Consider the following 27670-nt stretch of genomic DNA (forward strand, 5'->3'; position numbering starts at 1 on the left):
TCGAAGGCTGCGCACGGACGAACTTCCTTCTCAAGGAATTCGTCCATTTTCGGAAATCGAGATGAGCCAGACAATATCCCTCGTAAACTCGGGCAAAATCATATAAAATCTTAAAAGCTCATAATTGGTCGGATATACATACATAGCTCTCGCCTCACGTTACCTTAAGTACATACCTACCTCAGACACTTTTACGCAGAGAAAAGAATACCCCCAATTCAAGATGTCGGCAAGACTGCTCACACGAACACGAACCTTCATGCCGCGCCATGCCCTCGGCGCCGGCATCGTCGGGCTCTCCCTTGGAACGAGTATGGCGACGTTCAGACAGCCGAAGCTCAGGATGGATGCGAGAGATACCCCGCGGCCGATGAGCAGTAGTCCTCCTACGAAAGAGAGGTTAGATCCCGACCTCTTGAAGCAGCTTTCTGGCGGGAGCATTGCAGGTTGGTCGAGTTTGGGCGTGCTCGTGTACTTTCAAAACTAAGCGGGATTCTAGGGTTTATTTCAGGACTCCTTATCAGTATTTTCTCGCGGACGTTGGTGTTACTTATAGGTCTCACCGCGGTGGTCGTTCAGGTGCGTAGCCGAGAAAATTCATCTTGGACATCTTAGCTCTAACATCATCTAGGTGGCTTCGAGATATGGTCTTGACTTAGTAAAACAGCTAAAGTTAAAGCAACGGTTGGGTAATTCACGCATATTAAACGCCTTGGAGAAGAATCCAGCATTTAATTTATCTTTCGGGCTATTCTTCGCAATGTCTGCTTTTATGCAATTCTAGCTGTTCGTATACCTTAGGCATCTAGGTAGATAGCAATGGACATATAGAATCAGAGGGGGAAGTCAGCCTCCATTTCAGAAAGGTTGCGTTTCCCTCTTCAGCCACTCTGTGGTCAATCCGTCATTCTCAAAGTACCCTTTTGTCTTATTCCAGATGTCAGTGTTGTAGTCATTCAGCCATGCCTTCTCCTCGCTCGTCAGAAGATTAGGGTCGATGAGTTTGCGGCAGTACGGCACCATGGTAACATGCTCGAAGCCGAGGTATGGCTTATCACCGAATTTGTACTTGGTCTGTACTTCCTTGACCATGATGATATTCTCGATCCGAATACCGAATGAGCCGTCCTCGTAATAACCGGGCTCGTTGGAGATGACATTTCCAGCTGATAGAGCAACCTCCGAGTACTGTACTCTCGTACCGATACCGATTGGTCCTTCGTGCACATTCAAATACGAACCAACACCATGGCCAGTACCATGACGGTAGTCAAGTCCTTGAAGCTAAATCACCGAGTAAGTAAAATTGGCAGTTCATAGAGTCAAAAGTTTAGACATACCCATAGATGTTGGCGTGCGAGAGCATCTAGCGCGAAGCCCGTTGTCCCCTTGGGGAACACAACCCTATCTAGGGCAATATTTCCCTTCAACGTGAGCGTATAGGCTTCGATCTCAGCCTCAGTAGGATCGGCAAAGTGTAATGTTCGAGTTGTGTCTGTAGTGCCATCGAGATACTGAGCCCCGGAATCACACAGGTAAACCGCATTAGGATCAATGATCGAACAGCTTCCAGGCTCCGGCTTGTAGTGAATGACGGCGGCACTAGAAGGGGGTAGTTAGAATCGCTAGGTTATGATGCAGTCTCAGAAATACGTATACTTACTTCGGCCCTGTCGATGATATCGTGGGGAAAGAAAGTCCAACAAAGTCCTTCTGTTTCGCCCGTAGAGCTTCGAGCTTATCCGCAGCTACAACCTCATCAATAGTCGCCTTCTTTGCTATAAGTTGGTCTTCAAGCCAAGCGAAGTACTCAATTAGAGCTGCACCATCTCTGATGTGGCATGCTCTCATTCCTTCCAACTCGGTTTCATTCTTCACAGCCTTGGAATCGCCAACGGGGCTTCGAATCTCATCCACCGTATCTTCGCCACCAAGCGCTCGCTTCAAAGCCCACGATGCCCGATTTGAGATAAGAATCTTCTTGTTGGCTTCTCCCGACTCCTTGATTTCGACTGACTGGCGAAGCACGGAGGCGTCGTTAAAGATATCTTCATATGGCTTGATAACAACGCCGTTCTCCGCAAGGTACGATTGGCCCTCGCTACTTAGCTTGGACGAGTCGACGTATAGTGTAGCCTCATCGGCGGTCACGATAGCGTACGAGAAGAAGACCGGGTTATATGGAATGTCGTTTCCTCGAAGATTGAAGAGCCAAGCAATTTCATCAAGCATCGAGACGACGAATCCAATCGAATTTTTCTTCTCAAGCTCCTTTCGAAGTTCGGTAAGCTTCGTCTTGACGTCCTTCCCGTTGAATTTCTCGCTTAGAACAATTATGGGTTCGTTGGGTCGAGACGGTCGATCGTCACCCCAAACTATATCAACCAGATTCACTTCAACCGGCTCTAGGTCCTTGCCTCCGCTCTTCTTGATCTTCTCCGAGAGCTTCTTGGCAGCGCCGCTCGTCAATAAAGTCGGATCTACAGCCACAACTTTACCATCAGCAGCCTGTTCTGCAGACCATTCCTGCCACGTTGGAACATCCTGGAGACCTTGTTTCAATAGGTGCCAGTTGTCGTCAAGCTGCTTAGATGCTTGGTTAAAGTATCGACCATCCGTAGCTAAGGCAGCTTTCTCGTGAGTAATGACAGCGCAGCCTGCAGACCCAGTGAACCCGGAGATAAAGGCACGGCGAGCATCACACGGGGCAATATACTCGGAAGAGTGGCTATCCTCGGACGGGACGACTTAAGAAAATCGTCAGTCGCCAAAACCCAAGGAAGTCAAGAACATGATGCATTGGCTAGCCTACTATACACGTCAACCTTTTTCTCGCTCATAAGCTTGCGGAGCTCGGTAAGGCGAGCGGTTGTGTCGACCTTTTCCATCTTGATAGCTGTAGCAGTGCTCTGAAACCGATATATTGGGCGTAGCGTAGTTGTCGGCGAAGCCCGAAGATTCCACAGTCGATATCCGAGTCTAGGTATCTTAACGACAGATGAAAGCGTAGTCTTCGGAGGCATATACAATGCGCAAGAAGATAGAGAAATTCTTATCGGCATCAACTGCAACGATATTGCCGAATACTAACTGCCGCAACCCAGCAGAGTCTAGCCTAGGAAACCAACTATAAGATACCGCAAACCTGGACGTAAATAGCCCTGATAAATCCGAGGAGCTCTAGTTGTATTATTGGGGGGTCGCATCCATTAGAATCCAGTACTTAGGTAGTCAATACTGCCCAGTCGATGTCTTTTATTGAACAATAGATCTCGGGGGTTGAAGTTGCTAAGGTTAGAGAAGTTAGATCTTGAGGTGACTTGAGAAAAGGTGGGATGGAGAACTCTGGTGGGCTGTAAGTACCTAATGTACTCCTGAAGTGGATATTCCCCATCGGTACTTCGGAATTAAACAATTAATTCTGCTGGATACACAGAATATGGATGGACTTCGGAGAATAATATGATATTCTAGGGGTACCTCATATCCCTCCACAATTTAGGGTCCGTACCGGCATGTGCAAAGTACTAGCGCTCACGCGACGGTACACGTATGTACCTCCATATTATACATACAGAAACCCACTATCAAAATTGGGCACTAAACCCTTGTACCTTATAAGTTTGCCGGTACCGTACCTACCTTCCAGGTTTGCGGGATGACGTTTTAAAGCAAAGCGGATAGCGAATTCCAATCACTCATCCGTCTATCCCAATTCTTGGCTCTCATTACACTTATAGCAGCCTAATAGTGAACTGGAATTGGTCGATAGCCTCTTTACTTTATGTATGAGTATCTAAGGTAGAGAATAGGTACGTCGTTAATCTGTCAAACTGTTACATGGAATTTTTTTTACAGGGGACTCTCGATTAACGCCTATTTCAGCCTCGTCTCTTTAACTTTACAAGCATCTTGTCTCTCGCCTCTCGCGCACGGATGAACTACCTACCTTCAGATTCCATACTCAAAACTTGCAACCCGCTAGCTTCCCGATATGGATGAGGCATCTCACGAAAACCAAAACGACCATGGAAAACATATCGATTGAAACTATTACTCTACCTGAAGTCGAGCATGTAAGTTAACATATTCTTTGAACCTCTCCACCAATAGAATCTAGAGAATTGTCATAGGGGGCTTATTTGGATTTCCTGGGCTATTATACTAACACTCTTCATAGTTGGTTCATGAGCTGTATAAGCCGAACCCCCCTCAAACTATCTCCCGTATCCAAGAAATCCTTCAGACCCTCCAAAAATCTCCTGGTGGGTGGCAACTTGCAGATGGCCTACTAAATCGACCAGATCAGAATGTCAAGTTTTTCGGTGCATTGACATTCACCGTGAAATTAAACACCGAAAGGTAATTCTCTGACAAGCTGCCTGAAACTTCAGTTGCTCACTCGCAGATAGTTTATCGGATGAAGACGCTGTATCCGTTCTTCAGAAACTCATCGGCTTCCTTATCACTTCCCTTAGAGATGGGACAGCGGGTTTCGTCGTTAAGAAACTCTGTAGCACTCTGGTCACCTACTTTATCCACTACTCGCATACCTGGCCCAGATGCATACGCCATCTTTCATATTGCTTAGATAGCCGTATCTATGTACCTATTGAAGATGCTGATAATGCTTCTCCCTATGAGGATATAGTCCAGTCGTTGGACGTTGAAAACTTATACGCGGTGTCATGGTTTGCCCAAATCTTGCCTAGCGAGGCAGAGAAGATTGACACTAAACCTGTCAAGTATATCCCCCTTCACGAGCGGCTGGCGAACAATGCCGCTGACGTTGTGGTACTCTTGGTTCATGGTATTAAACCTGTCAGCGACTGCAATACCCGTCCGGCGGATTCGATAAGTTGTCTGCAAGCGTGGCTTCAATATGTCCAACGAAGTTCCAAACAGCCATTAATCCAGCAGTTTCGGAAACTAGTTGGCCCTGTTATCAACTGTCTCCCACATGCCGAGTTATATGACGTTGCCGTTGGGCTTCTTACTGACGCTTTAGAAGATTGGCCATCATTCTTCGTTGGAGATCACATCGAATCCCTATACTCGGTTTTTGAAAGTGACTGGGCTCGGGATAGATATCGTAGCCTAATCGAGAGTGAGGAGATGGATGATGACGACGTTCATTTTGGCCTTTTTATGCTGTCCTTCGGCAATGCCCAGGCAAAAGATTTGGCAGATGGGACCAACGAAAGAGCCCAACGTTTCCTTGCCATGCTAGCCGGCTTGTTAAGTGCAAAGGGGTACCCTGGGGTGGACGATAAGATATTCGTTCCAGCTCTCGAATTCTGGGGGACTTTCGTTGAAATCCTAGTGGGGACTTTATACGAAGACTCAACTAGAGAGAGACAATGGGATAAACCACCGGTATTGCAAATAATGCAGGCCGTCTCAGAGAGTTCGCGCAAGATACGGTACCCTCATATCGCCATTTATAATTCTTGGGACTCCACGGAAAGAGTCGCTTTTGGAGATGCACGAAAAGACGTTGCCGATTTTCTGCAGTCCGTATATACGATAATTGGTAAAGAGTTGGTCTCCATCTTTGCGAAAAACATGCTGGAAGCCTTGCCAAGATCGGCCTGGGCAGAGCTTGAAGCTGCAGCCTTTTGCTTGGGCTCCCTATCTGATTGTCTGCCGGATGAAAGTTCATTCGACGACATATTAACTCAAATATTCGGCTCGTCACTATTTGATTTATTATGTCAGGGACAGAGCGTGGTACCCGTCCGGGCGAGACAGACCTGTCTCTCCCTCATAGAACGTTACTCAGAATACTTTGGCCATCACGCAGAATTCTTACCCGCTGCTTTAAATTTACTCTTTAGCGCGGTAGGCGATAGGCATCTCGCACTGCCTTCGTCGAAATCGATCTACACACTCTGCTCATCCTGTCGATCAATTTTAACACCCGAAGTTGATACTTTCCTCGAACAGTACGGAACGCTACGCAGCAGTGAACTTGACTCACTAGCCGAAGAGAGGGTTGTCGGTGCTATTGCATCGATTATACAGGCAGTCCCCGAGGATACGCGGAAGGCGAACGCCTTTAAGAGGTTACTTGCCATGGTAGGGGTAGATGTCGAGACTAGCTTGCAACTATCATCTTATGGCGAAGGGTCTCTTTTGCCTCCTGACAATCCGGTAAGTCTTGCTGTGTTAGAGACGAGGGTACTATGCCCTAGTCGGTGAAAGCTGGTTTCTAATGTAGCATAGGTGATAATACGAGCCTATGACTTTGCACAGCGCCCGGACGCACCCGTTCCGGCGTCTGAAATATCATTGAACCTAGCCACTCGAGCTCTTCGCTGCCTTTGTAGCATCGCCAAGGGAATTCAGGCACCCTCCGAAGCCCTTGTAGACCTAGAAGCTGACGACGAAGGTACTCAAGCGTCATCTATATCTGACTTGCAACAGATACAAGTTGATATCATGGTAAGTATGTTCTGCATCGTTTTGAAAGAGGTGGCTGATAATGGTTTCAGAACATTCTCGTTCGGCTTAAGGAGACATTTCCGAGTAATAGCGAAGTTATCGACGTTATCTGTAGCATCCTTCGTGCCGGCTTCTCAGAAACTGAGCCCGGACCGTTCGTATTTCCTCCGCAGATGGTCACCGAGTTCATTACGAGCAGATGGGATAATCGTGTTGCTACAGTGGTTAATACAGCAAGTGTATTTGTCACGTCTCTTAGCAGCGGAAACCAAAAGAAGTATATATCAGAGGTCCTCAGTCAACTCTTACCATGGGTTTTTAGCCTATTAAATCAACTTTCGGGTGAGTCACTATTCCAGTATTTAAGGTGCCGATAGCTCCTTTGCGGGTCTTTGTTCAGCTGTTGAACGATACCTCACTCATGATATATTATTAACGCTATTGTAGAGCCTGAGCAAGACCCTGAGCTGGCGCAGTATGGTATTGAATTTGCCCAGAGGGTTATGTCGAAGCGCCCAGAGGTACTCATGTCCCAACCCGCAAACATGCTTGAGTTCCTCTTCATGTTTGCTATCAAGCTGCTAAATGGAAATGAGCCACTACCCAAAGCAGCAGCGGCCGATTTCTGGGTTAGTCGCCATTGGAAGTATAAGAAATACTGGTAAAACTAACTATACGGGTATTAGTCTACATTTATTTCACTCCAGACAACCGATGAGAACACTAGAGCTATTGTGCAAAACGCGATAACATATCTAGGCCCAAAGTTGTCCGAATCACTCATACAGAACATCGGGGGCAAGGCAGCAAGAAGCGAGCTCGACAAGCTTAGCGAGCCGCTCAAGAAGCTGGTAGCGCAGCAGGTCAATGCCCGCCAATGGCTGGGAGCAGCCTTACAAGATCCGGCCTTCCCTAGCGACAAGGTGTCACCAGAGGACAAGGAACTATTCCTCAAGAAAGTAATTATGTGAGTTTACCCACCATTGTTTACTGACACATCGTAGCAGGACTGACATTTCGGCACAGGCTACGTGGTCAGCGAGCAACTAATGCTCTCGTTCGAACCTTTTGGCTGGCTTGTAGAGGATCCAACTTTGCGTATACATCGTGATGACCTACCTATTCGGAACATCACTATGAGCATTGTTCAGGCTAGCCGGCGTGAATGTTATTCCAGATTGGATAAGATCCAGTGTGTAATTCTAGACTAGGTTACATCTAAAACAAAATGCCGAATTCATCATGCGTTAACTTTGTTAATCGCGTAATTCCGCCGTAGTAGTTTGTAGTGAAGTTGTGAATAATACTACAGATGCTAACTACGACGATGTCGCATCTATCGTAGCTAACGAGTATAATATACGTCTTTAGCTTCTCTAATGTGCTTTTTTATCCTCGTACACTAGGCACCCTAGATAAGCCGCGCCCCCGGTCCCAAGCCCACCGCATCCCTCACCATCCTCATCGTCTCCTCCGCATTCCGCCTCGCCACCTCGGCGCCCTCAGCCTCAATCTCATCAAGCCACTTACCCCCCTTCCGATTCAAAAACTCGTCATGCCGGTCCCTCACCCCGCGCAATTCTATGCACACGGCCTCCGCCACGAGCTCCTTCAGATCCTTGAGCGAGGCGCCGGAAAGCTGGCGCGCCAGCTCGTCGGGGGCCAGAGGGCGGCTTTCTTGGGCGTTGTTGCATTGCGATAGCAGTTCGAGGAGGTTGGCGACGCCGGGCCGCATCTCGGGATCGTAGGTTACGCCGTTGTGGCTGTCGGTTACGGCGCTCATTATGCGGGAGCGGATCTCGTTTGGAGGGGCGGTTATGATTATGCGGGAGCGGTGGTTGGGTGTTGATTTTGACATTTTGGAGTCGGGGTGGGTTAGGGACATTATGCGGGGGGAGGGGGCTGTTGTGGGAGGGTGGTTGGTTGGTTAATGAATCTTTGATGTATATCTTTGATGTAGTTATATAGATATAGGAAAGGGAAGGGGAGTGGTATTAGAAACGGAGGAGAGAGGAGAGGAGAAACGTACTGGTCATGGTCTCGGGCGGGACGAGGATGTTCTTGAACGTGTGGTTGAAATTAGTCGCACACTCGCGCGCGAACTCTAGGTGCTGTCGCTGGTCGTCGCCGACGGGGACGTGGGTTGCGCGGTGCACTAGGATATCGGCTGCTTGGAGCACGGGGTAGGAGAATAGGCCTAGCTTTAGATTTGTCATGGCTGCGTCTTCAAGGTCGCCTGCTTTATTGTTCATTTGGATTTTACTCTGTATATCTACGTTAGACACTCATACATACATATCTAGACATGACAAGTAATCATGGGTTATAAAAAAACATAAAGGGGTAACAGAAGACTAACCTTCCACTGCGTCATCCTCCCTAGATACCCCATCGACGCCGTACAGCTGAGAATCCACATGAGCTCGGTATGCTGAGGCACGGAGCTCTGGAAGAATATCGTAGACCCTTTCTCCGGGTCGAGGCCGATGGCTAGTAGCGCGGCCAGCATCTCCCGGCGCCGCAGACGTAGGACCTTGGCGTCTTGGGGCATGGTGATGGCGTGCAGGTCTACAACGGAGAAGAGCAGTCTATCCTCGGGCTCTGCGTCATCCTGAAGTTTCCTCCATTGCCGCAATGCCCCTAGGTAGTTTCCTAGGTGCGGAACACCGGTGGGTTGGATGCCGGAGAAGATGACATTCGGCTTGCGTTTCTTGGTTACTTCTCCCTGCTCATCGGTACTGACATCGCTGCTAATAGTAGACTCGTTACGTCTTTGCTGTTGTGTTGCTGGGCGTATGACCTGTCTTCGCGTTAGGCCAGCTAGGGGCCTGCAGCGGGCACAGAGTGTTTGGCGCATCTACTCCGATGCTTAAGCTCTTAAAAACTGATGATATATCAAAATCTGTACTCCGTACTGGAGTCTGAGTTTCGAGGCTATCTGCTTGCTTAAAAGAAAGGACCTGTGTAATTGATCAGTAATGAATTCTATGAAAAATGAAAAATAGATATCTTACGACTCCAATTGTTTATACCGACAGTCTAAGCTCAATTATGAGAATAAGACCTTGAATCGTTCCTATTCTTGTGTATAAGTCGGATGGATAATTGAAAAGATTCTCGAATGAGACGAATTTTGGACTAATCACAGTGGATACTGTGTATACACTGTACATTGTTTTCAATATCATAGTTCACTCGTGTAAGTCATTTATGTAAAATAAATACGTGAAGAAGTTATGAATAACTTCAAGAGTAACATGCAATGGATTGGTACACATATTCAATTGTATGTTGCAATAAGTACATTAACTTCATTGTACAGATGAGATACTACAGCATCTATTTCGTATGCTTGAACCTCTCGCTGGCCAGCAACTCCTTCACCTTCTCTACCGTGCCTAATGTCTTGTCTCTGCCAAAGCTCTCCATCTTCTGTTCTACTATATCCTGTAGAGACTTCTCTTGTGCATCCGCCTTCTTACCAGTACCTATATGTCCAAATTAGCCAACCATAATCATAGCACTATAATGACTTTAACAATGCTGAACTTACCAATACTGTCAAACTCCCACACATTTGCCTTCATACCAATACCGTAGTATGCGTGCTTCTGTAGGTAGGCTAGCCAGATCTGCACCGTCTCGGGATGTCCGTCCCTAATCTGGATCAATCTCCTCCTTGTGACCCTCTCGAAGTTCTCCTGCGACTTCTTGAAGATGAAATGACTCTTTGGTACCGTCCATCGCTCGATGATCTTAGGAAGAGGTACCGGGCCGAATGCCGGGAGGTTTAGGTAGTATGCGGCTCGGAGCGCAAAGTCGCAGAAGAACTCGAGGTTGGGTATGCTGAAAGACCGCAGCTGTAAGTCGCACGAGGGGACTCCATATTGGGCTTCTCGTCGCAGGGGCTGGAGGTAGAGGGCTTGGACGGCCCTGGGAAGTCGGACCTCGTTCTCTTCGCGGGGATCTGGTAACTCGTTTCTGGAAATCGCATAAGTCATTGCGCATTGTATGAGAGGTCCAATCCGTATACATACACGAGTTGGGGAGGCCCGGACTTTGAAGCAGTAGTGGGATCAGCTCTGAGGATTAAGTTAGTTAACTGGAAAGCATTGACCCGTTCGGACTGCAAGTCGAGCCTTACACCGAGGCTTGCGTGCGGGCGCTCACGATACCTGCCAGGGTATTTCGCGGTGGTTGGACCTTTGGGATGTCAATTAAGTTGCTCTAGATTTTTATTGCCCGGGGAACTCACCAATGGTCTAGACAAGACCTGCCGTAGCGGCCTTACTATGGTAGATCTAGTCATGATGTAACAGTTGTGGTCTCTCCCCCAGAGTTCAACTGCGCGATCTTGAAGATGAACAAGAAGTGGATCCTTGATGAGGCTCGAAATTTGAGGTGTTATCGATAAGAACTTTTACAGCTTTAAAGATTCTTAGTTACATAAATATAGGTATACCTAGATATGCATTGCACGAATATATGCAGCAAATAGCTCAATCTTTATCGAAGCTTATCTTATCTCTTATCTCTTATCTTTAACCCCACGTTACTGCCTACATCCTACATACAGTTCACGATTCCGCATTAACAGCAGCACTTTTCCTTCCAACAAACTTATATCAATCTGCGAGTTTTGACTGTTAGCGATCACAATAAACCTAAGCAGTCAAGATGGAGGTGGCAATGAGATCGTGGGGTAAGCATTTATTTTATTCTGCTTCCTTCTCCTATTCCTATACCCAAATTCTCAGAATATTATACTAACAAACAACCCCGCGTAGAGCTCGATAACGACATCAAGCTCGTCGATCCCGTACGAGACGCCCTTTACAACTACTCCGACGACCGCCAAACCGAAGTAAATTCCGCAAAGCCCTGGAAAGATAACCCAAACCACTTCCAGCATGTACGCATCAGCGCCGTCGCCCTCATCAAGATGGTCATGCACGCCAGATCAGGCGGTTCTATCGAAGTCATGGGTTTGATGCAAGGCTACACGGACGGCGATACTATTGTCATCACGGATGCTTTTGGTCTTCCAGTCGAGGGCACAGAGACGCGTGTTAATGCTCAGGACGACGCCAACGAGTACATGATCCAATACCTGCAGCTCTCCCGCGACCAAGGTAGCCGTCAGGAGAACGTTGTTGGTTGGTACCACAGCCACCCCGGCTACGGCTGCTGGCTCAGCGGCATCGACGTCGGCACGCAGAGCATGCAGCAGAAATTCAACGATCCCTTCGTTGCAGTGGTTATTGACCCCGACCGTACCATCAGCGCAGGCCGCGTCGAGATCGGTGCCTTCCGCACATACCCTGATAACTACCAACCCACCGAACCCTCCACTTCCTCATCCTCCGGCCAAGCCGTACCGCTATCCAAAGCTGAAGACTTCGGCGCCCACGCGAGCAAGTACTACAGTCTAGGAGTATCACATTTCAAGTCAACGCTAGACTCGAGCTTACTAGAGCTGCTGTGGAGCAAATACTGGGTGCAGACGCTTTCGCAGAACCCGCTGCTGACGAACCGCGACTATGGCGACAAGCAAATGCTAGACCTAGGCTCCAAAATCCGCGAGGCCACCTTGTCGTGCCAGCGCAACTCTAGGGGAGGTCTCGGTGCAGGAGGCAAGGCACTCGATGCGGAGATGGAGAAGCTTGCCCGCACAAGCCACTCCGTCGCCATGAACGAGAAGCAAGGGCTTATGGCGATCGAAGTGAAAGCTAAGATTTTCAACGGGCTGGGGGATACTACTACCACCACTACAAATCCAGCTCCGGATACTACTACTATTACTACGGCACAGGGATAAGTTTTCCATAAAGTGAATTCTGTAGTGTTATGATATGGTATGCGTCATATGGACGCTATTACGAGACATGAAGCATTGGACGGCGTTTTCGGCATCGGATGGGAAAGGGGGGCTGATTATAAAAAAGTAAGAATAGTAATACAGAGTACAGGATACTTTGTACCTGATATACACGAGTCTCTTTTTCGTTCCATGAGTTGGTTGACCACTGTCCTTTTTTGCGTAGTCTGGACTTGTAGTCGATAAGTAAGACGTGCAGACTTGACTTGACTTAAGCTTCCAACTCAGCCTCTTCGACCTCTTCAACCTCTTCAGCCTCTTCGCTCTTAGCTATCTCATACGCCTCCTCCACTCTCCTCATAGTCTCCTCCTTGCCTAGTACCACTAAACTCGGTATCAACGACGGTCCGGGCCGCGACCCAGCGACGACCCAGCGTAGGAGATTGTACCCCCAGAGCTGCGGCTCTTGGTAACTAGAGCCAGGCTCGGAAGTCTTCGACGTAGCGTATATAGACCTAAGGAACGGCAATACCGCACCCTCGATTCCCGTCTTAGTCCACTCCGAATCCTCCAAGGCCTCCAGAATATCGCGCAGCGCGGCCGTGAGTTCCGAGACGGTCTGCGGGTAGCGGTCTTCGTCCTTCTCCTGCCGTTCTTCTTCTTCTTCATCATCTTCATCATCGTATTCTTCTTCTTCTTCTTGCAGGTCCTCTTCGACAGGCGTCCCTAGTTCTCGGTCCGTGTAGATCTGATCTACGCTCGCTGTCTCCTCTTGTAAACTGGAGCGGTACAGCGACTCGGGGACTTGCCAGATTAGAAACCGGTTGCGGGATACGTAGGTCTCGGCGTCTTTGTAGTTTTGCATGTCGAGCTGGAGGACTTGGTCTAGGTAGGATTTGGAGATGGTTGCGGTGATGGTGGTGTCACTGGCGAGAGGGACCATGGGGCCTAGCTCGGATACGATTTTGCTGTTGACGTCTGGGGCTGGGGCTGGGGCTGGGTCTTCGGAGTCTGCGTTGCGTGCGTCTTCGTATTTCTGCACGCGGGATGTGAGAGCCGGGAGGAGGATGCGGGAGACGTGTGATGGGCCGTGTGCTTGGGCGAGACGTTTTACGTGGGCCTTTTGGAGGTACTCGTGCTTGCTGTTGACTGTGATGTCGCCCTTGGTGAAGCCGAGATGGAACTATATTTCTCGGTTAATATTATGTTGCATTATCAAGGACCCAGCTTGAATAAGAGTTTGTCTCGTCCAAATGACGCTGTGCCACTTACCCTTTTGACCATATCATTCAGATCCATGACTTCCTGCTGCCCCTTTACACCCTTCCCCATGCTCCAGCCCAGCAGCATGACGTAGTTGAGTAGTGTGCTAGGTAATATACCGCGGTCTCGCCAGGATGCGATGTCGACGTCGCCATGGCGCTTGCTTAGCTTCTGTCTCTCCTCGTTGACTAGGAGTCCGACGTGCGCGAATAGAGGCATCTGCCATCCGAAGGCCTCGTAGAGCGCTACGTGTCTGGGTGTAGATACTAGCCATTCCTTAAGTCCCTCTAAGTTAATCATGATTCCGTATGGATACCGCATGGTCACGCTGGGATGTTACTTACAGCTCCTCTGATAACGTGTGTAATCTCCATTAGATGGTCGTCGACGACGTTGGCGAAGTGGTAGGTTGGATATCCGTCCTGCTTAATAATGATGAAGTCATCTTCTACGGTAGGTTGCTTGTAGTATCCGTAGACGAGGTCGTTGACGACAGGCTGCTGGCCGCATTTGAATCGTACACAATGCGGCTCGCCGTTAGCTGCCCGACGCGCGGATGCATCCGGAGAAATGTGCGAGCAGGTCCCGTTGTAGATGGGCTGCTTGCCCTCCTGAATGTTTATGGATCTCATCTGATCCAAGTCCTCGGGCGTGCAGAAGCATCGGTAGGCGAGGCCTTCATTTATCAGCTGTTCCGCATGCTGGTGATATACCTCTAGTCTCTCTGACTTTAAACAGGGTTAGTATTGTGACAATAAAGTAGTGAGCTGTGATAAGAATGAATACCTGCTTATATGCGCCGTAGTCCCCACCAACATCGGGGCCTATAAGAAATCATGAATGAGAATTAAGAGTGGTTTACTACGTGAGTGCAAATCTCGCACCTTCATCCCAGCTCAACCCGGCCCATTTTAAATCCTCGAATAACCTCGTCTCGGCATCTTCTACGATTCGAGACTGAGATACGTTAGAATACCGACCCATCGTTCAATTCTAGCAGCAAAGCAACTCCGAACTCACCTGGTCCGTGTCTTCAACCCTGAGTATGAATTGGCCGCCGGTGGCCTTCGCAAGCAAGTAATTATATAGTGCTGTCCTCAACGAGCCTATATGCACATATCCAGTTGGAGATGGCGCAAATCGCGTCCTAGCCGGGGTATTGGGGAGAGAAGTCTTGGATTTTTCAGCCGGCTTGGTCCGGCCTGAGAATTTGTGTCGCTTTAGAACTTGCGGCGGGCGAGCCAACAAGGGCCGACATAGAGGACCACGTATGATATAGAGACCTCTCATGACCCGTCATGAATTAGTTCCCTTATTATTTTCTGTGATGGTTAGAGTAATGTATGATTTGACTTACACGCCAATGATGTGCTTTGAATTGGGCGCAAAAAGTTTCACTTCGAGTAATGCATATATCATTACCAAATTCATGCTATCTAAATACATATCTTAATATGCGCATATGCAACACTCGAGACTACAACACAAGATTTCCATGAGGCATACGAAATCCATTATTAATTTAAACAAGAATAATTATCTCAAAGTCTGTGTATAAGTTATGTAGTAATGTTATCCTATCTGATACCATGCTTAGGCTTCGATGAAAGACTATCTACAGCTGTTCTATCTGTAATATTTCTCTGCGATCTGACATAGTTCGAAGGTAGGTAGGTACCTAGCTCTTGGTTGCGAGAGTCTATGTAATTAGAGTGTTTGCGTCGACATTCTAAGTTATGGAATGTCGTAGATTCTTGGATCTTCCTTTAGCCCAGCCGACTTTCCAAAGAAGTCATGGACCACACGCATGTGGCGAAGCATGGAATAAAAACTGTGATATCGTACTCTCCAGTCTTTCATCCATGGGTGCTGGCAATATGCGCATGCGTGCTGGCAATATGCGCATGCGTGCTGGCAATATGCGCATGCGTGCTGGCAATATGCGTGTTCGCAATGTGTGTGTAGCGGCTTTAAAAGACCAATATTGACCATTAGAGTAATATATATTCCTTGGACTTTTCTTTTAGCCCAGCCGCCTCTCCAGTGAACTTCTGGGCCACATGTATGTGGCAAAGCATGGAATGAAAATTTTTATATTCCATTCCACACTCCCCTGGGCAGGGCCAAACATCGGTCTTGACCTGGTTCTTCGCATATGCCGATTGGGCACTATGCTTCTTTGATATATAAGAAGTAATATTTAGCTTAGTTATTATTTAGGCGTTCTGTAGTATGCCGACCTAGCCCCGCGTTGTATGGGTAGTGATAGAGTTGATTGAAGAGTATAAGTATGGGGGATTGTTGATTTCCTTGGCGGCCATTTTGATTCCTGGCTTTAGGGTTATGATAGAATTAGACTGTTCGTTGTGATCCCTCATTCGATGCTTCTTCAAGAGGCGAGAGCGAACATTTCGTTTCTCATTCTTCATAGCAGCACCGTAGTTTCGGCCTTTATTTGGCATCCCACCCATGAATCGGGCCCTTCTGTTTCGAGACCAAGGGGAAAGTATTGTTCTCGTCCTCTTAGCTGTTGGCTTTTATATTTTAGAGCCGATGATATTAGAGACCCTAGCCATAATTCGAGGGCTGACGTCAGTACGGCTTCTGAAATTGCGCGTGGTGGGTGGTGAATGGAGTTTTCGAAGAACCCCTCTAGGGATAATGCCGCGCTTCTCCAGGCAATTGTCGAAGGCTCCCGAGGAGTTGACGCCCATTCGCTGGGCGGTTCAGCTATTAAAATAAAATCGTTAACAATAGGACTTCTCTTAACAGGTAGGTAAGGGGAACGAAGACTTACGTGATGGCATTCCTGGACTGGTGATAGTGCCCGTTCTTGCGCACCAAGACCACAATAGTCGTTCGAGCACAACAATTGACGCTAATGCCAAGTGTCTGAATCCGTCCCAGAGGTATTTGGGGAATTCTACACAACGGGACATCTTGTGTTGAAGAGCTATACCTAGTCAGATTGTAATCCATTCGAATTGATGTCTCAGCTCGGGGTGGAAAGGGCAACTTACATTGAATAGGATGTTCCGACTGCTAAGGGCGTTGTAGAAAGAATTACCACACGCGTCTAGAGTAGATCCATAAGCTGTTATTTGTGCCGCAATACTATTATAGTTCTAATAGAAATTAGTCAGTACTAAATTGCTCAGGTTGATGTTCAACTTACCTGTAGTCTCAAGTTTACCATAAGGCTTATTCCAACCAAGTAAATATTTATGAATATTTATGTTAGTTATGCGGCTGCTTGATGATGGCGTCAGGGGTTTTAGTTATAAGTTGAAGACGGAAAATAGAGACCGGCAGCATGTTGATTGTCCAGTGTTATTGGGGGGGGGGGGGCAAGGCGCCGACGCGAAAGATGTTGGAGAGGTGAGTTCCTTTCCATGTTTTGGTAAAGGTTCAGCATTGGAAATTTAGCTTCCAATGGGCGTTAAGACTTGTTTGCTAAGGCATAGTTCTATTAAGGAACATGGTCCTGTTAAGGAAAAGTGTTAGCACCCCTCTCCAGCTATGTGAACTTGTATGGATTAATACTTAAAACCACATCCATGGTATGGCAAAGGATATTGGGTTGATGGATGTTGAAAGGTTGTAGTCGGATATTGCCATCTAAAAATATGAAGTTAGTAACCTAGGATATATTCAAGATGGGGTAATGAGTCGGTCCGGCCTGATGTATAATAACATGTAGGAAAAGACATATCATACCTGAAGTAGTTATAACATGGCACCAGCCGTGAATTAATTGGAAGATGACTAGCACCTTGGACAACTAATAGGTAGCCATTTCCACACCTGCAGGCGGAGCAGGGATGGTGTGTTGGACGACAGCTTAATCCCGGCGTCATCGCAGATTGCGTCCAGCATAGGCACCTGCCCGTTGCACTTCATCCTCTGCATTGATGTTACCATCTCCCTCAGGTAACCCTTCAACTTCTCTTGGCAGGCAGTTTCCACCGCCTCAATCTAAAGGATATGGCTTGTCAGTAAGTGTCCTGTTCAACTAACCATAGCGACCCCAGTAAGGTTGTCTTGACTTACGCCTTATTTAAGTTACTAAGATGAAATGTAGGTTAGTGCCATAGATTCTTTTCATGCATTGGGAATGATAAGTTGAAAGAATAAAGGTGGAAGTGATGTAAAGATGAAATGATGAAAAGTGTTTGCAAGGGATAGGAAGTGAGTTGTTTGAGGGGGCAGACCAGACGCGTTGTGTCGCGTCGCAAGATGCTTGTGAAGAGAGACAGCAAGGTGAAGAAGAAAGTATGCGCCAAGTAGACAAGATTCTAAAGAGAGGATAGTAACATACCTTAGGGAATAATGTATAAGTTGGATTAGGTAGATTAGGTAGATTAGGCAGATAGGAGAGGTTAGGGAGGTTAGGTAGATAGGTGAGTTGGAGTTGGAGTGTATGTTAGGTTAGGGGTATGTGTTGAGTCCTGGGGATAGGATCTATGAATCTTTCAATTAGCCATCTTTCAGTCCAAGATATGTTTGAGTACCTAATGTAAGTTTTAGGGATGGGAAAGAACGAAGGGACGTGCGCCTTGAAATAGACTAAAATCCTGAGGTTGTCTTGCCCACCTAAGGCGGTGTATATCGCGTTGCGGGGTAGTGGTAGCAGAGCAACAGCAATGGGAAGAAATGTGATGTGGAGGATATGAAAAGGAAGTTGCGAAAGGATAGAAAGAGGTGATGATGTTCAAGGAGAGGTAGATAGAATGCGAAAAGTGTAGATATGAGTGCTGGTGTGAAAGAGAGGGTGTTTGTATATGTAAAAGGGGATTTCACCAAAGCTTGCTAAAGAAGCACAACAAGACAACCAAGATCGCTATGATCTCTAGCCTTGTGTACTGCATGAAGATGTAGTGCAGAAAGCAAAGGGGGGTGGTAAGAGAGTTTGAACATACCTCTGGTGTTATGAATTGTTGTTAAGTTATCAAACCTATATCCTCATCTCTTTTACCTAGACCTTTGCTGAAGAAAGGTTGAGTTAAACGAGAGGGGGATTGTGGCGGTTAGATGAATAGGTAGATAGGTATTGTGTTGTTATTAGAAGTTAGTAGTAGTTAAGAGTTTAGGAGTTAGAAAGAAGTTGGAAGAAAATTGTGAAGGGCGCGAGATGGGCGCGTTCTTTTATACACCGGGAAGTATTTCTGCCAGGCAAAACTTGTCGGTCAACTAGCGCGGAATACAGCTAGGTATTCTACATCTTCTATCGGTCCGGTAGTCGTTGCTGGGTAAAAATAGGGGTAGGTACTGAGTCACATACAAAACGCGGTTTCCTTAGGATACTTCACCGCCATGAAAATTTAAATCTAGAAAGTACGATGCTCGGGAAGGTGTGTCAATGCACGGGCTTCTCCTGTATCTAAGTATATTGGTTGTATCTTGAGTCAAGTACCTTAGGTATGTAGGTACTAATATCAAGTCTCACTGATTAGAGACAGCCGAGACGGGCCATGTCCTGTCTACATCACAAAGTCTCTGGGAGACAATACGCTTAGCACAGTCTCTACGGTATGGGCTTGGAATATGACCCTGTTACTTTCACTTTAAAGATATTTTAGTTAGTTGTTGTGAAGAGAGAAGAATGTCTAATTTTACGTATGGAGTAATGGTGGCGCCTAGCAAGTGCCCACTGTTGGCCAAATAGCCACATAAAGAAGGGAAGATTCAACTATTACTAGTTGCTAACTACAAGATGATGGCCTCTCATCCACAATTAATCTTCGGAAAAGGAAAATTCATAGAATGTAGAGCCAGTGATAACAGCAAAAGTAGATATAGCAGGCGGATCGTGCTAACTGTCCAGTGGACAGTGATCTCCCTCTTTCATAGCAATGATGCTTTGACACATTGACTCCTCCTCGTCCCTCCTCGTGCCCTCCTCTTCTTTGTCATCCTCATCAACTTCATGGTTGGCTATATCCTTGGGCCAAGTTAGTATTCAATAGCCACTCATACAGTTAAGGAAAAGAAGGATAGGTAACTTACCTCAGATAGGGGATTGTGTAGTAGCCGCCTCATGCCGCTCCATGGCGCAGTACTGATGAAAGCGCGAGCATCGTAAAGCAGAATACGCGGATGTGAAGGTTCCAGTACACGGTTGCGCATTATTTCCCCTGCCAGGCCAAGCACACTGGTACGATGCATCTCCGAGCTTAATGGGCTTGTGGCTGAGCTTCATGTGGTCTAGAAGATCCTTCTCAGTTGCAACAGTCGTAGTGCAACCCGGCCAGAAACATACGGTTCCAATGTGAGTAGACATGATGTGTTGGACTAGACCGTGCTTGGATACGTAGATATTGCCACAATTAGTACACGTGAACCCTAGGTCGCCTTGTGCATGTTGGTAATCCTGGTAATCCTGGTAATCCTGGTAGTCCTGGTGATCCTGGTGAGCCTGGAGAGCCTGGACAGCTTGCTGTTGAGTCCGAACAGCTTGCTGCTGAGCTGCTGCGAAGAAGGCCGGGTTGATAGGCTGGATATTGGGGGGAGCAATGCCGGGACCGTCTAATAAATGTATGGTGTTAATTATAGGACAAAAGCAAATAAAAGCGTAGAATAGGAAACAGAAGCGCCATAGTATCTCCTAACCGATATTCACGCAAAGCAACGCGTAAGTTGCCTCTAAGAGACACCTTCGTAATTATAATGGCTAAAAGAGAATCATCATCGTAAAAAAGGCTCACACATACAAATTATTCCCCCGGCGGTCTGGATAAAGCCATTTTCGTAATAGTAAATCTGGGTAGGCGCGTGGTAGTAATAAGACATTTTGTGGTGTCTTGCCGTTTAGGTCTCTTCTACCTTGTACGATGTTGGCTGTAGGCTATGAATTAGGAACAATCACGTTGATGGTCAGCAACGAAAGTGATGGGAATAAATAACGGCAATACGTGGTAAACATTGCAAGTTCAAAGGGGGTCGGCGGCGGTGGTGTCGAGAGCGGCTGAGAGTAATATTTTGGGGGGGGTCGAAAATGTTTGCCTAAGAACACGTAACTTGGTAACAACAACGGCGGATCAACCACGTCACCAACAGGCGTCGAAGCCAGGTACGGCAGTAATGTGCCCAGCTGGTCAAGCATAATTTATCCCTTACGCAGGGAAACAAAAGCATTCACCTTAAGAAAGGCGAAACAGGTGTCAACAAAAGGTACCTACCAATGCTGCATGCTTTACTAACAGCCCCGATCTCTCGATGGCAATAACACAAGATGCCAAAGCAGGTGGTTTAATATAGGTCCATACCCTGATTTTGTTGGCGCTTTCCCTAGGTATCATGCCAAATAAGCTGTCCCTACAACAATTCTAAAAAGGTTAAGCCAGATCTTGAGGAGTTTATCATATATCAGTACCCCTTTGAATACTTTGGAACATCCTACAGGAATATATAAGAGGGTAGAACAGTGTATTTGTGTAAGAGAAGTTTATATATCTAATGTAACGAAACCCCTTCCTTAGACTAACCACAAGCCGCTATTTTTATATTCCCCCCTCTCTGCTATTTCTTCTTATTTGCTATCAATCCCCGATATTGTTCGTCTATGCTCAACCATACTAGGCGTGATCGTGTCGCCTTGTGATTACCAAGGGTTAGAAACTATGACGTATTGTAATTATCTGACTACCTAAAACATATCTTTACTACTATTCACTACGCAAATAGCCAAGTCCCTACTGTAAAGTGCCAAAGAGGTCATGTCGCATAAGGAGGCATAAAGCAAGGCGACAAGGGTCTATCTAATCTCCAGTTTATAAGCGTAATGACAATCATTTTGACCCACGTACCTCCCAATGGTAAGGGGTGGGATGCCTTATTTACCTATATAAACTTACTGTCTGGTAACCATCCCTTTTAAATACCCCTATTGTTCCTCGATAGTGATGCTCAACCCTATAGCATTTAAAGGTTCGAGTTTATATATTCCAGTTCCATCTCTAGCTAATCAGCCCGTATATAATACTTATATATGTTGAGAATGTAATGAATTAAAGGTTCTCGAAGATGGAGACTAGGAAAATAGAAGAAGTAATCTCAAAAATGGATAGATTCAACAAAGGCTAGAGATGTACAACAACAGAAGGTACATAGGTACTATTTTTTTTGTCATGTCACCTATTTACATTGCAGCTTATTTCAATAGATTTAGTTCGATCATATTACATTCATTATTTGTATGGGGCAGCACTTTGATGGGTGTCTGGATTTGTCCCAACTATGCGTATTTAAGAAAAAGAAATTTTAAAGATTCTACCATTGCATAAAAAGCTATAAACCTATATCTAGAATAGTAGGGATAGTAAAAACATTTGGAATATCTATTATTAAGTCTATCATAGAGGATTTTGTATAGAGTTAATGGCACAGTGTGCATGGCGCGTTTATACATGACTGTAACCAGTGTAGGGGATCTCCAGGTCCTATATCGATTATGCTCATTTAGGTTCCTTCATCCTTAGGTAAGGGAAATGTTAGTAGAGGCCGGATTATGAGTTAGAAAGGAGTGGAAATATAGGCCTGATTATGAGTTAGAAAGGAGTGGAACCAGACGAGATGGAGAATACTTACAACGATTTGCCTCTCACTAAACTTAAAGGTGGCATAAGAGCATATAAATGTTGGTAGTAAGTAGGCACGAGATCCGCCTTGTAGGGTATTTATATATTTAGTACTCATTATAGTTGATGTTGTACACCTGAATTATAAATAGAAGAATTAGCATAACCTCTCACCAAAGGGGAGATAAGAGATAAGACAGAAAGTGAAGAAGTTTTATATACCGGGCATATCCAGTCGCCTCGGCCGTGTACACCGTTTATGTGTACCGCCACCTCCTTTAGGTTGGCGAAGCCTACCAGGCCACAGCCTGGCCACCCACACGCGGTAACGTGCGACGCCAAATGGCGACGCCAGAGCGGCGTGCCGGAGCCGCAGACTGGACAGCTCCATGGCATCTAAATACGGTTATTCAAATTAGTTTTCCGCTTTTTATATACAATCTGTGGCTATAATGTACTTACCACTCCAGGGGCTGGAATAGCCCTCAGCTGGGCCAGTCGGCAACAGGGTTGGCGACAAGGTCCCGCCGATGATAATAATTGTTAGTTTAGGTTAGGGATGAGTATTAGCACCGGTGCTGTCGCTGGACGAGACTTATGACGGGAGGCCTTCTGTGGCCGATCGCACAATCGTATAATAGTGGTGCTTGTTGTTGAAATAGGACCACGATTTTAGAGGGAAATCATAATTAGGTAGTTCCTAACATGAAGTTTAGTTCAGGACTCCAACTAAGACAGGAGATAAAAAAGCAAGGGATAATGAAAGTTTCTGGTCAAGACCTCAAAGGATAAATGAGTCACAGAAGAGCTCTGGGAAATACTTGGAAGATGGCTAAAGGACCATAAGTGAGGAGAGTAAACTTAGACATACCGTTTATAATAAACTTATTAGAAATCTCCACCTGTGTGATCATGTACTCTATCATGTACTCTGGGGAAGAGAAAGGTGTTGTTTAGGTTACTCGGAATATTAAAGCCCGGCCCATTCGTAGTAGGTTTGTCCGGGGCCTCGTTAGCTATCCCACACCAGTCGTGTTTGTTGAGAAACAAAAACTGGATTGGAGGGCTGGGTAGTATCTTAGTAAGGTGAGTTGAAGATAATAGTGGAAAAGGGAAACTGCCTTGTCAATAAGCATGAACGTACCCTTAATCCCCATTACTTTAGGGGTAGTTAGATGACTTCATTGTTTGTATTATGAAGTATATGTTGTTGTATCGCTTGTTGTAAGTGTACATCATACGCAAAATCTTCATAGGGCATGTCGATCCTCGAAGTGTATGTTAAGTTAGGTAGGTAGGTATAGGTGTTAGTTTAAGGTTGTTAGTTGTTATTAAAGTAAGAGTGTTGAAGTTGTTGATGAGTGTGAATGATGGAACAGAAAGAGAACAAACTGGGGGAGGGGGGAGGGGGGCCCAGTTATTTATAAGAAAAAAAAGATATTTCCAGAGGCGGTGTCTTGCCCAGATCGGCAGTATTCTAGGCGTGGTTACTAGGTGACTCGACGATCTACTTTGTCGCTCCTGCTCGTTTTTGAGGCTATCGTAGGTACAAATGCACGGATCTCGCGCTATTTTATGGTAAATAGAAGGCACACATTGGCGCTAGTTCAAGTATATCTGTATGTACATCTGCTCGGACCACCACGAGATGACTTCCACCTGAGGCGAAAACGGCAGTTCATATCTTCAGCCAATAATATCGGCGTCTGACAGGTGCCGGCAAGTATCTTGAACCAGTGTACCTGGGTATATGCACGTCCCATTCCCAAGTAAGCACCTTACAAGAAGCAACAACGACTGGAAGAGGAAGACAACCTACATACAGTGACAATACGTACCTAAAAGTACTACAGTACCTAAGGGGATACAAAGACAAGGACTTCGCTCTTGCCGTGACTACTGGCTACATTAATAGGCAAGGAATATCACAAGTCTGTAGTTTACGGTTCTACTGCCCTAGACAACCCCTAACAACCCCTAACAGCTTTGTCCTAAGTTGCTTCATGACCCCTTTAGCACTTGGCGCTTTCCGTCTCAGGCACATTGTCCATATCTTGTGAGCCGTGACTCAGTGTTAACACCATTCACGGCTCTAAGGCAAGGCAAGAGTAGCGAGGTACTCAGAAAATTGTCGCGCTTTCCAGTCTATCATTGCCTATGGCCTTTAGCCTTAGCTTGTCTACGTATTTCTCACTTGTGAACAAGGCAATTACGATACGGTAAATAGAATAGTTTAGTTATTGATCTCCATACTGTACTGGGGACAAGAGTTCCTGCCTGTCATGTAATACATATACTAACGGGCTACAACAAATGAAAGTCCCATATGCTTGAGATTTGCTCTCAACCCACGTGTCCATGTTTACGCTAGTATCCTAATAATAAAACTTCCCCTGAAACCTCCGTCCTCGCTGACCCAAGTCCCCTAATATTCTCTGCTATCTCCTGTAGGGAGTTACTGCTACAAGGGGGTTAGCGCTTTGATCCTAGGTTCAGGGAGAATCAGGGAGAATCAGGTTACATTACATTATCGATAGTAGTTACTGTAAACAACCCCAAGACCCTTCTTATGATATTCAAGTAGATGTCTTGATGTATGCAGACTAGACACCCATACGTTGTGCGCAGGTGTCATTACCATGTTATTGTAGAGTACTCTCTGTTCGCCTGTAGCTAACTCAGGAGAGCCGGGGAAAGCCGGGGATAGCCGCGCCCATTATCCAAAAACCTCCTAATGGTTGATTAACACCACATAGAACCAGGGAAAAGTAGTGGAATTCCAAACGAATGATGGTTATTGGCTCTTTTGCCCGTTAAGATGCTTTTGCAATCTGGTATGATAACCGTAATTAATACTAGTACAGCAAATAAATATGGTTCAATTTCCCCTTCGCCATAGAACCGCCAGCCCCTTTAGGGTTAAGTAACAAGGATCCTCTGTGGAATGCGCTTGAGGTGTGGGAAGGATTGGTGAATCACAGGGCTATAGCGGTGGCGGCTTCTGATAGATGGTTTGGCGATTTCTCGTTTTCGCTGCTTTATACGAGACAGGTCCTCTGCGGGGGTTGGGCTGCGTTGGTCCGACTCTACAATAGTTGAATAAGACCGTTTGGTACCCAGAGCACCTGTCTGTGGCTTTGTACACTTGGAGTCGATGATTGACACCGAGCTATCATTGCCTAGTTGTGCTGGGCTTGGCTTCCCTAACCCTGTTGCTGCCACAAAGCCTCGCGCCATTGTCATGTTCTTCGGTGGAATAACGACAGGTGCTGGATCATCTCTCTCTTCGTCAGGGCCGTTGTCCTTTTTTGATGAATAAGGCAGATCTCCCTTTGTTGAGATAGTTGTGTCGCTCTTCCGCAACATTGGAAATTCCTTCTCGATAAGATCATCGATGAGATCGTAGTCTTCATTCGACGTGTTATCGGATGTGCTAGAAGGTACACAGGGCATATCGAGGTCATCCCAATCTGAGTCGGTCTCTGAACCATCTTGTTCTTTGGTGAAGACACTTTCGTTGTAGGTACCGTCTTCGTTGTCCGATAGAGTTGTAATAGAACGAGGTTTACAACATCCGCTGTCTACAAATTCACTCCACGTCTCTTTCATCCATTCAAACACACGGGGCGGGCAGTATGACTTTGGGTTAGTAGGTCTGTTGGAGGTCCCATTATAGTTGGACCGAACAGATCTCTCCTCTAGCTCGGCATCGTAGTGGAAAGCCTGGTGGCCATATAAGCTAGTCCACGTAAGGGTTCTTGGGTGTCGAAGGAATTGTAGGTTGTGTCGGTTTACTGCTTCGGCAGCTTGGTAGAGGCGAAGCCAATTCAGCAAACAGCATAGACAGGGCTTCCACACCGGCCAGGCCACTACTCTTCGTTTGATGCTGTGGCGGCTAAATAGAGATCCCTTAACAGAGAACTGAGGTGTGTCACAACGGCAGATGTGAGATGCATTGCATTTCCTTTTGTCGCAAGGCGGAGCAGCAATCTGGATAGCTCGGTCTTGGTAGATGATATAGACTCCTTCGTCGGGAACGTCGAGATCCAAAGAGCGCTGCTGGCTAATACCAGATATGATGGTGGTTCGTAGTTGACCATCGCTTCCATAGGAGGCTACTACGACAGCAACAGATCGGGATGGTGTTGCCTTGCAGGCGACGCGACCGTGGTGAATAGCCATATTGAAGCAAATAGGGAGTGAGAATTCACGTAATTTCCCGTGTCGTAGCTTGCAAGGCAAAGATAGGGTCGATAAGCAAAGATGTTCTTGTATAGATGATGATAGTAGGCTAAAAGAACCCCTGCGAGAATCGAGTCTTCTTTGTGTCTTCAGGTCACAATAGTCGAGAGAGTTGAGAATTGATGTGGCGAGAGAGAAGACGTAAAATGGGCTAAATAGTGATTTGGGATGCTAGTTTTCGCCTCTGAAGTTAATATGACAGTGTCTAATAGTATGATTAGGTTGAACTTGACAAGACACGGTCGACGCAAACATTAACATCGGACTGTTTAGCTTAGTGAAACTATTGACTCCAGATAGCAGGATAGGTGTGAATGTGTCAGGACCAGAGCTGATGTATGGATGTCTGAATATTGAAGGGGCAACCTTGGGTCTATAAGAAAATTGTCGGAACCGTATGGTGCTCAGTAGATAAGGTGTCCATAGTGAATGATTATTAAAGTACACTGGAGAAAGGTCATTAAAGGTAAGACCTATATATGTCTCAGGAGTGATATAGAAGGTAGGCCATGAAAGGGGCTTGTGCACCAAACAAAGTCTATGTAGTTATGCCTAATAACTAACATTTGCCTCCTACAAAGCCGTTAGCCGATGTTGATTTAGGACACTACCTAGATTGTATGAAGTAGTTGAGCCTTACCTGGCCATATAAGCCCCTTTAAGTGCTCTTTATTGCTTGGCTAAACTTAGGAACTGATAGAAGAATAGAGGTCTTACGTGGATGCCTGAAACCCTTTATGCCAGTATAATACCCAGAACCCCTTGTGTATTTAAGTGCCGTATGTCCTACGAGGTAGGCATGGGATTCAAATGGTAGTGATATTGAGGAAATAATCGATGATAAGATGTCCCTGTTGGGTGAGTTGGTAACCGACGATAGTAAACCGATAAACGGTTGTCTGGGTGGTAGTGTAGGTGTAGCTTGTCTGTTTTCTTCGCATATAAACGTAACCTCCCTTCTGAGCAATGGTATCAAGCAACCGTCCCTTACAGGAATCTTGTTCAGGCCGCCCCGGCACCGTGGTACCTGAGCCTGAACTAAATATCTAGAATGCAGGCGCAAAGAGTCCGGGGAACAATGTGATTTGATCCTTCCAGCCCAATCATCAACCTAACCTGCCCCGTATGATGGTTTACGATCTAAGGATAACAGGGAAGTGGAGGACCGGAGAAAAGCTTGATGAAATACATACCACTGTCGTAATAATGACACTACTGTATTTTGTAGATGTCAAAGTATTGGGTTGAAGAAATTATCGGCTTACTCAAGCACAAAGTTCAAGAGTTCCATGGGTGAACGCATGTAAATTAGGGATCTGCCTCACGA

The 27670-nt window shown here is 46.3% G+C and overlaps 10 protein-coding genes across 10 annotated transcripts; 3 read left to right on the plus strand and 7 right to left on the minus strand.

Moving 5' to 3' along the window:
- Positions 1 to 882, plus strand: F4817DRAFT_254220 (uncharacterized protein). The gene is made up of 3 exons (XM_049299198.1): positions 1 to 446; positions 500 to 579; positions 632 to 882. Exons 1-3 carry the CDS (start codon positions 224 to 226, stop codon positions 782 to 784), a joined length of 456 nt encoding a protein of 151 aa, XP_049155127.1. The 5' UTR covers positions 1 to 223; the 3' UTR covers positions 785 to 882.
- F4817DRAFT_361511 (Creatinase/aminopeptidase) lies at positions 859 to 2888 on the minus strand (the record flags this gene model as incomplete). Its single annotated transcript, XM_049306421.1, has 4 exons — positions 859 to 1284; positions 1341 to 1602; positions 1664 to 2747; positions 2813 to 2888. 4 exons carry the CDS (start codon positions 2886 to 2888, stop codon positions 859 to 861), a joined length of 1848 nt encoding a protein of 615 aa, XP_049155128.1.
- Positions 2889 to 4028: 1140 nt separating this feature from the next.
- On the plus strand, positions 4029 to 7755 carry F4817DRAFT_368405 (ARM repeat-containing protein; the record flags this gene model as incomplete). The annotated part of the gene is made up of 8 exons (XM_049307232.1): positions 4029 to 4076; positions 4181 to 4362; positions 4413 to 6153; positions 6226 to 6444; positions 6495 to 6786; positions 6892 to 7073; positions 7131 to 7411; positions 7471 to 7755. The coding sequence occupies 8 exons, from the start codon at positions 4029 to 4031 to the stop codon at positions 7553 to 7555; spliced, it is 3030 nt and encodes a 1009-aa protein (XP_049155129.1). The 3' UTR covers positions 7556 to 7755.
- On the minus strand, positions 7706 to 9539 carry F4817DRAFT_349810 (putative tryptophanyl-tRNA synthetase). The gene is made up of 4 exons (XM_049304870.1): positions 9459 to 9539; positions 8804 to 9404; positions 8474 to 8708; positions 7706 to 8346 (listed from the first exon to the last, which is right to left on the minus strand). The coding sequence occupies exons 2-4, from the start codon at positions 9299 to 9301 to the stop codon at positions 7856 to 7858; spliced, it is 1224 nt and encodes a 407-aa protein (XP_049155130.1). The 5' UTR covers positions 9302 to 9404; positions 9459 to 9539; the 3' UTR covers positions 7706 to 7855.
- Positions 9540 to 9707: 168 nt separating this feature from the next.
- On the minus strand, positions 9708 to 10833 carry F4817DRAFT_349815 (30S ribosomal protein S10, mitochondrial). Its single transcript, XM_049304871.1, has 5 exons — positions 10700 to 10833; positions 10589 to 10647; positions 10482 to 10526; positions 9998 to 10425; positions 9708 to 9932 (listed from the first exon to the last, which is right to left on the minus strand). The coding sequence occupies exons 1-5, from the start codon at positions 10751 to 10753 to the stop codon at positions 9784 to 9786; spliced, it is 735 nt and encodes a 244-aa protein (XP_049155131.1). The 5' UTR covers positions 10754 to 10833; the 3' UTR covers positions 9708 to 9783.
- Positions 10834 to 11046: 213 nt separating this feature from the next.
- On the plus strand, positions 11047 to 12422 carry F4817DRAFT_349817 (Mov34-domain-containing protein). Its single transcript, XM_049304872.1, has 2 exons — positions 11047 to 11146; positions 11232 to 12422. Exons 1-2 carry the CDS (start codon positions 11122 to 11124, stop codon positions 12260 to 12262), a joined length of 1056 nt encoding a protein of 351 aa, XP_049155132.1. The 5' UTR covers positions 11047 to 11121; the 3' UTR covers positions 12263 to 12422.
- On the minus strand, positions 12423 to 14876 carry F4817DRAFT_349818 (uncharacterized protein). The gene is made up of 6 exons (XM_049304873.1): positions 14546 to 14876; positions 14410 to 14482; positions 14312 to 14349; positions 13870 to 14253; positions 13535 to 13801; positions 12423 to 13445 (listed from the first exon to the last, which is right to left on the minus strand). The coding sequence occupies exons 1-6, from the start codon at positions 14813 to 14815 to the stop codon at positions 12534 to 12536; spliced, it is 1944 nt and encodes a 647-aa protein (XP_049155133.1). The 5' UTR covers positions 14816 to 14876; the 3' UTR covers positions 12423 to 12533.
- Positions 14877 to 15950: 1074 nt separating this feature from the next.
- Positions 15951 to 16464, minus strand: F4817DRAFT_319801 (uncharacterized protein; the record flags this gene model as incomplete). Its single annotated transcript, XM_049301105.1, has 2 exons — positions 15951 to 16255; positions 16323 to 16464. The coding sequence occupies 2 exons, from the start codon at positions 16462 to 16464 to the stop codon at positions 15951 to 15953; spliced, it is 447 nt and encodes a 148-aa protein (XP_049155134.1).
- Positions 16465 to 19532: 3068 nt separating this feature from the next.
- F4817DRAFT_319802 (uncharacterized protein) lies at positions 19533 to 20314 on the minus strand (the record flags this gene model as incomplete). The annotated part of the gene is made up of 2 exons (XM_049301106.1): positions 19533 to 20050; positions 20236 to 20314. 2 exons carry the CDS (start codon positions 20312 to 20314, stop codon positions 19533 to 19535), a joined length of 597 nt encoding a protein of 198 aa, XP_049155135.1.
- Positions 20315 to 24316: 4002 nt separating this feature from the next.
- Positions 24317 to 26925, minus strand: F4817DRAFT_254428 (uncharacterized protein). The gene has a single exon (XM_049299199.1). The coding sequence runs from the start codon at positions 26281 to 26283 to the stop codon at positions 25021 to 25023; it is 1263 nt and encodes a 420-aa protein (XP_049155136.1). The 5' UTR covers positions 26284 to 26925; the 3' UTR covers positions 24317 to 25020.
- Positions 26926 to 27670: the final 745 nt, after the last annotated feature.

The sequence above is a fragment of the Daldinia loculata genome, assembly GCF_022478755.1.
Source record: "Daldinia loculata strain CBS 113971 unplaced genomic scaffold F4817scaffold_67, whole genome shotgun sequence".
In the NCBI taxonomy this organism is placed as follows: domain Eukaryota; kingdom Fungi; phylum Ascomycota; class Sordariomycetes; order Xylariales; family Hypoxylaceae; genus Daldinia; species Daldinia loculata.

Excerpts from the sequence above, each read along its gene's own strand:
- F4817DRAFT_349815 (XM_049304871.1), bottom strand. The coding sequence starts at position 10,753 with ATGACTAGATCTACCATAGTAAGGCCGCTACGGCAGGTCTTGTCTAGA. Across the intron at positions 10,648-10,699 it reads AGGTCTTGTCTAGACCATTG|GTCCAACCACCGCGAAATAC; the intron begins GTGAGTTCCCCG and ends GACATCCCAAAG. Across the intron at positions 10,426-10,481 it reads TCCGGGCCTCCCCAACTCGT|AAACGAGTTACCAGATCCCC; the intron begins GTATGTATACGG and ends TGCGATTTCCAG.
- F4817DRAFT_349818 (XM_049304873.1), bottom strand. The coding sequence starts at position 14,815 with ATGAGAGGTCTCTATATCATACGTGGTCCTCTATGTCGGCCCTTGTTG. Across the intron at positions 14,350-14,409 it reads CGGGTTGAGCTGGGATGAAG|GCCCCGATGTTGGTGGGGAC; the intron begins GTGCGAGATTTG and ends GATTTCTTATAG. Across the intron at positions 14,254-14,311 it reads ACTACGGCGCATATAAGCAG|TCAGAGAGACTAGAGGTATA; the intron begins GTATTCATTCTT and ends CCCTGTTTAAAG.
- F4817DRAFT_349817 (XM_049304872.1), top strand. The coding sequence starts at position 11,122 with ATGGAGGTGGCAATGAGATCGTGGG. Across the intron at positions 11,147-11,231 it reads GGTGGCAATGAGATCGTGGG|AGCTCGATAACGACATCAAG; the intron begins GTAAGCATTTAT and ends AACCCCGCGTAG.
- F4817DRAFT_254220 (XM_049299198.1), top strand. The coding sequence starts at position 224 with ATGTCGGCAAGACTGCTCACACGAACACGAACCTTCATGCCGCGCCAT. Across the intron at positions 447-499 it reads TTCTGGCGGGAGCATTGCAG|GGTTTATTTCAGGACTCCTT; the intron begins GTTGGTCGAGTT and ends GCGGGATTCTAG. Across the intron at positions 580-631 it reads TCACCGCGGTGGTCGTTCAG|GTGGCTTCGAGATATGGTCT; the intron begins GTGCGTAGCCGA and ends AACATCATCTAG.
- F4817DRAFT_349810 (XM_049304870.1), bottom strand. The coding sequence starts at position 9,301 with ATGCGCCAAACACTCTGTGCCCGCTGCAGGCCCCTAGCTGGCCTAACG. Across the intron at positions 8,709-8,803 it reads GGAGGATGACGCAGTGGAAG|AGTAAAATCCAAATGAACAA; the intron begins GTTAGTCTTCTG and ends GTAGATATACAG. Across the intron at positions 8,347-8,473 it reads CCCGCCCGAGACCATGACCA|CCCCCTCCCCCCGCATAATG; the intron begins GTACGTTTCTCC and ends CTCCCACAACAG.
- F4817DRAFT_254428 (XM_049299199.1), bottom strand. The coding sequence starts at position 26,283 with ATGGCTATTCACCACGGTCGCGTCGCCTGCAAGGCAACACCATCCCGA.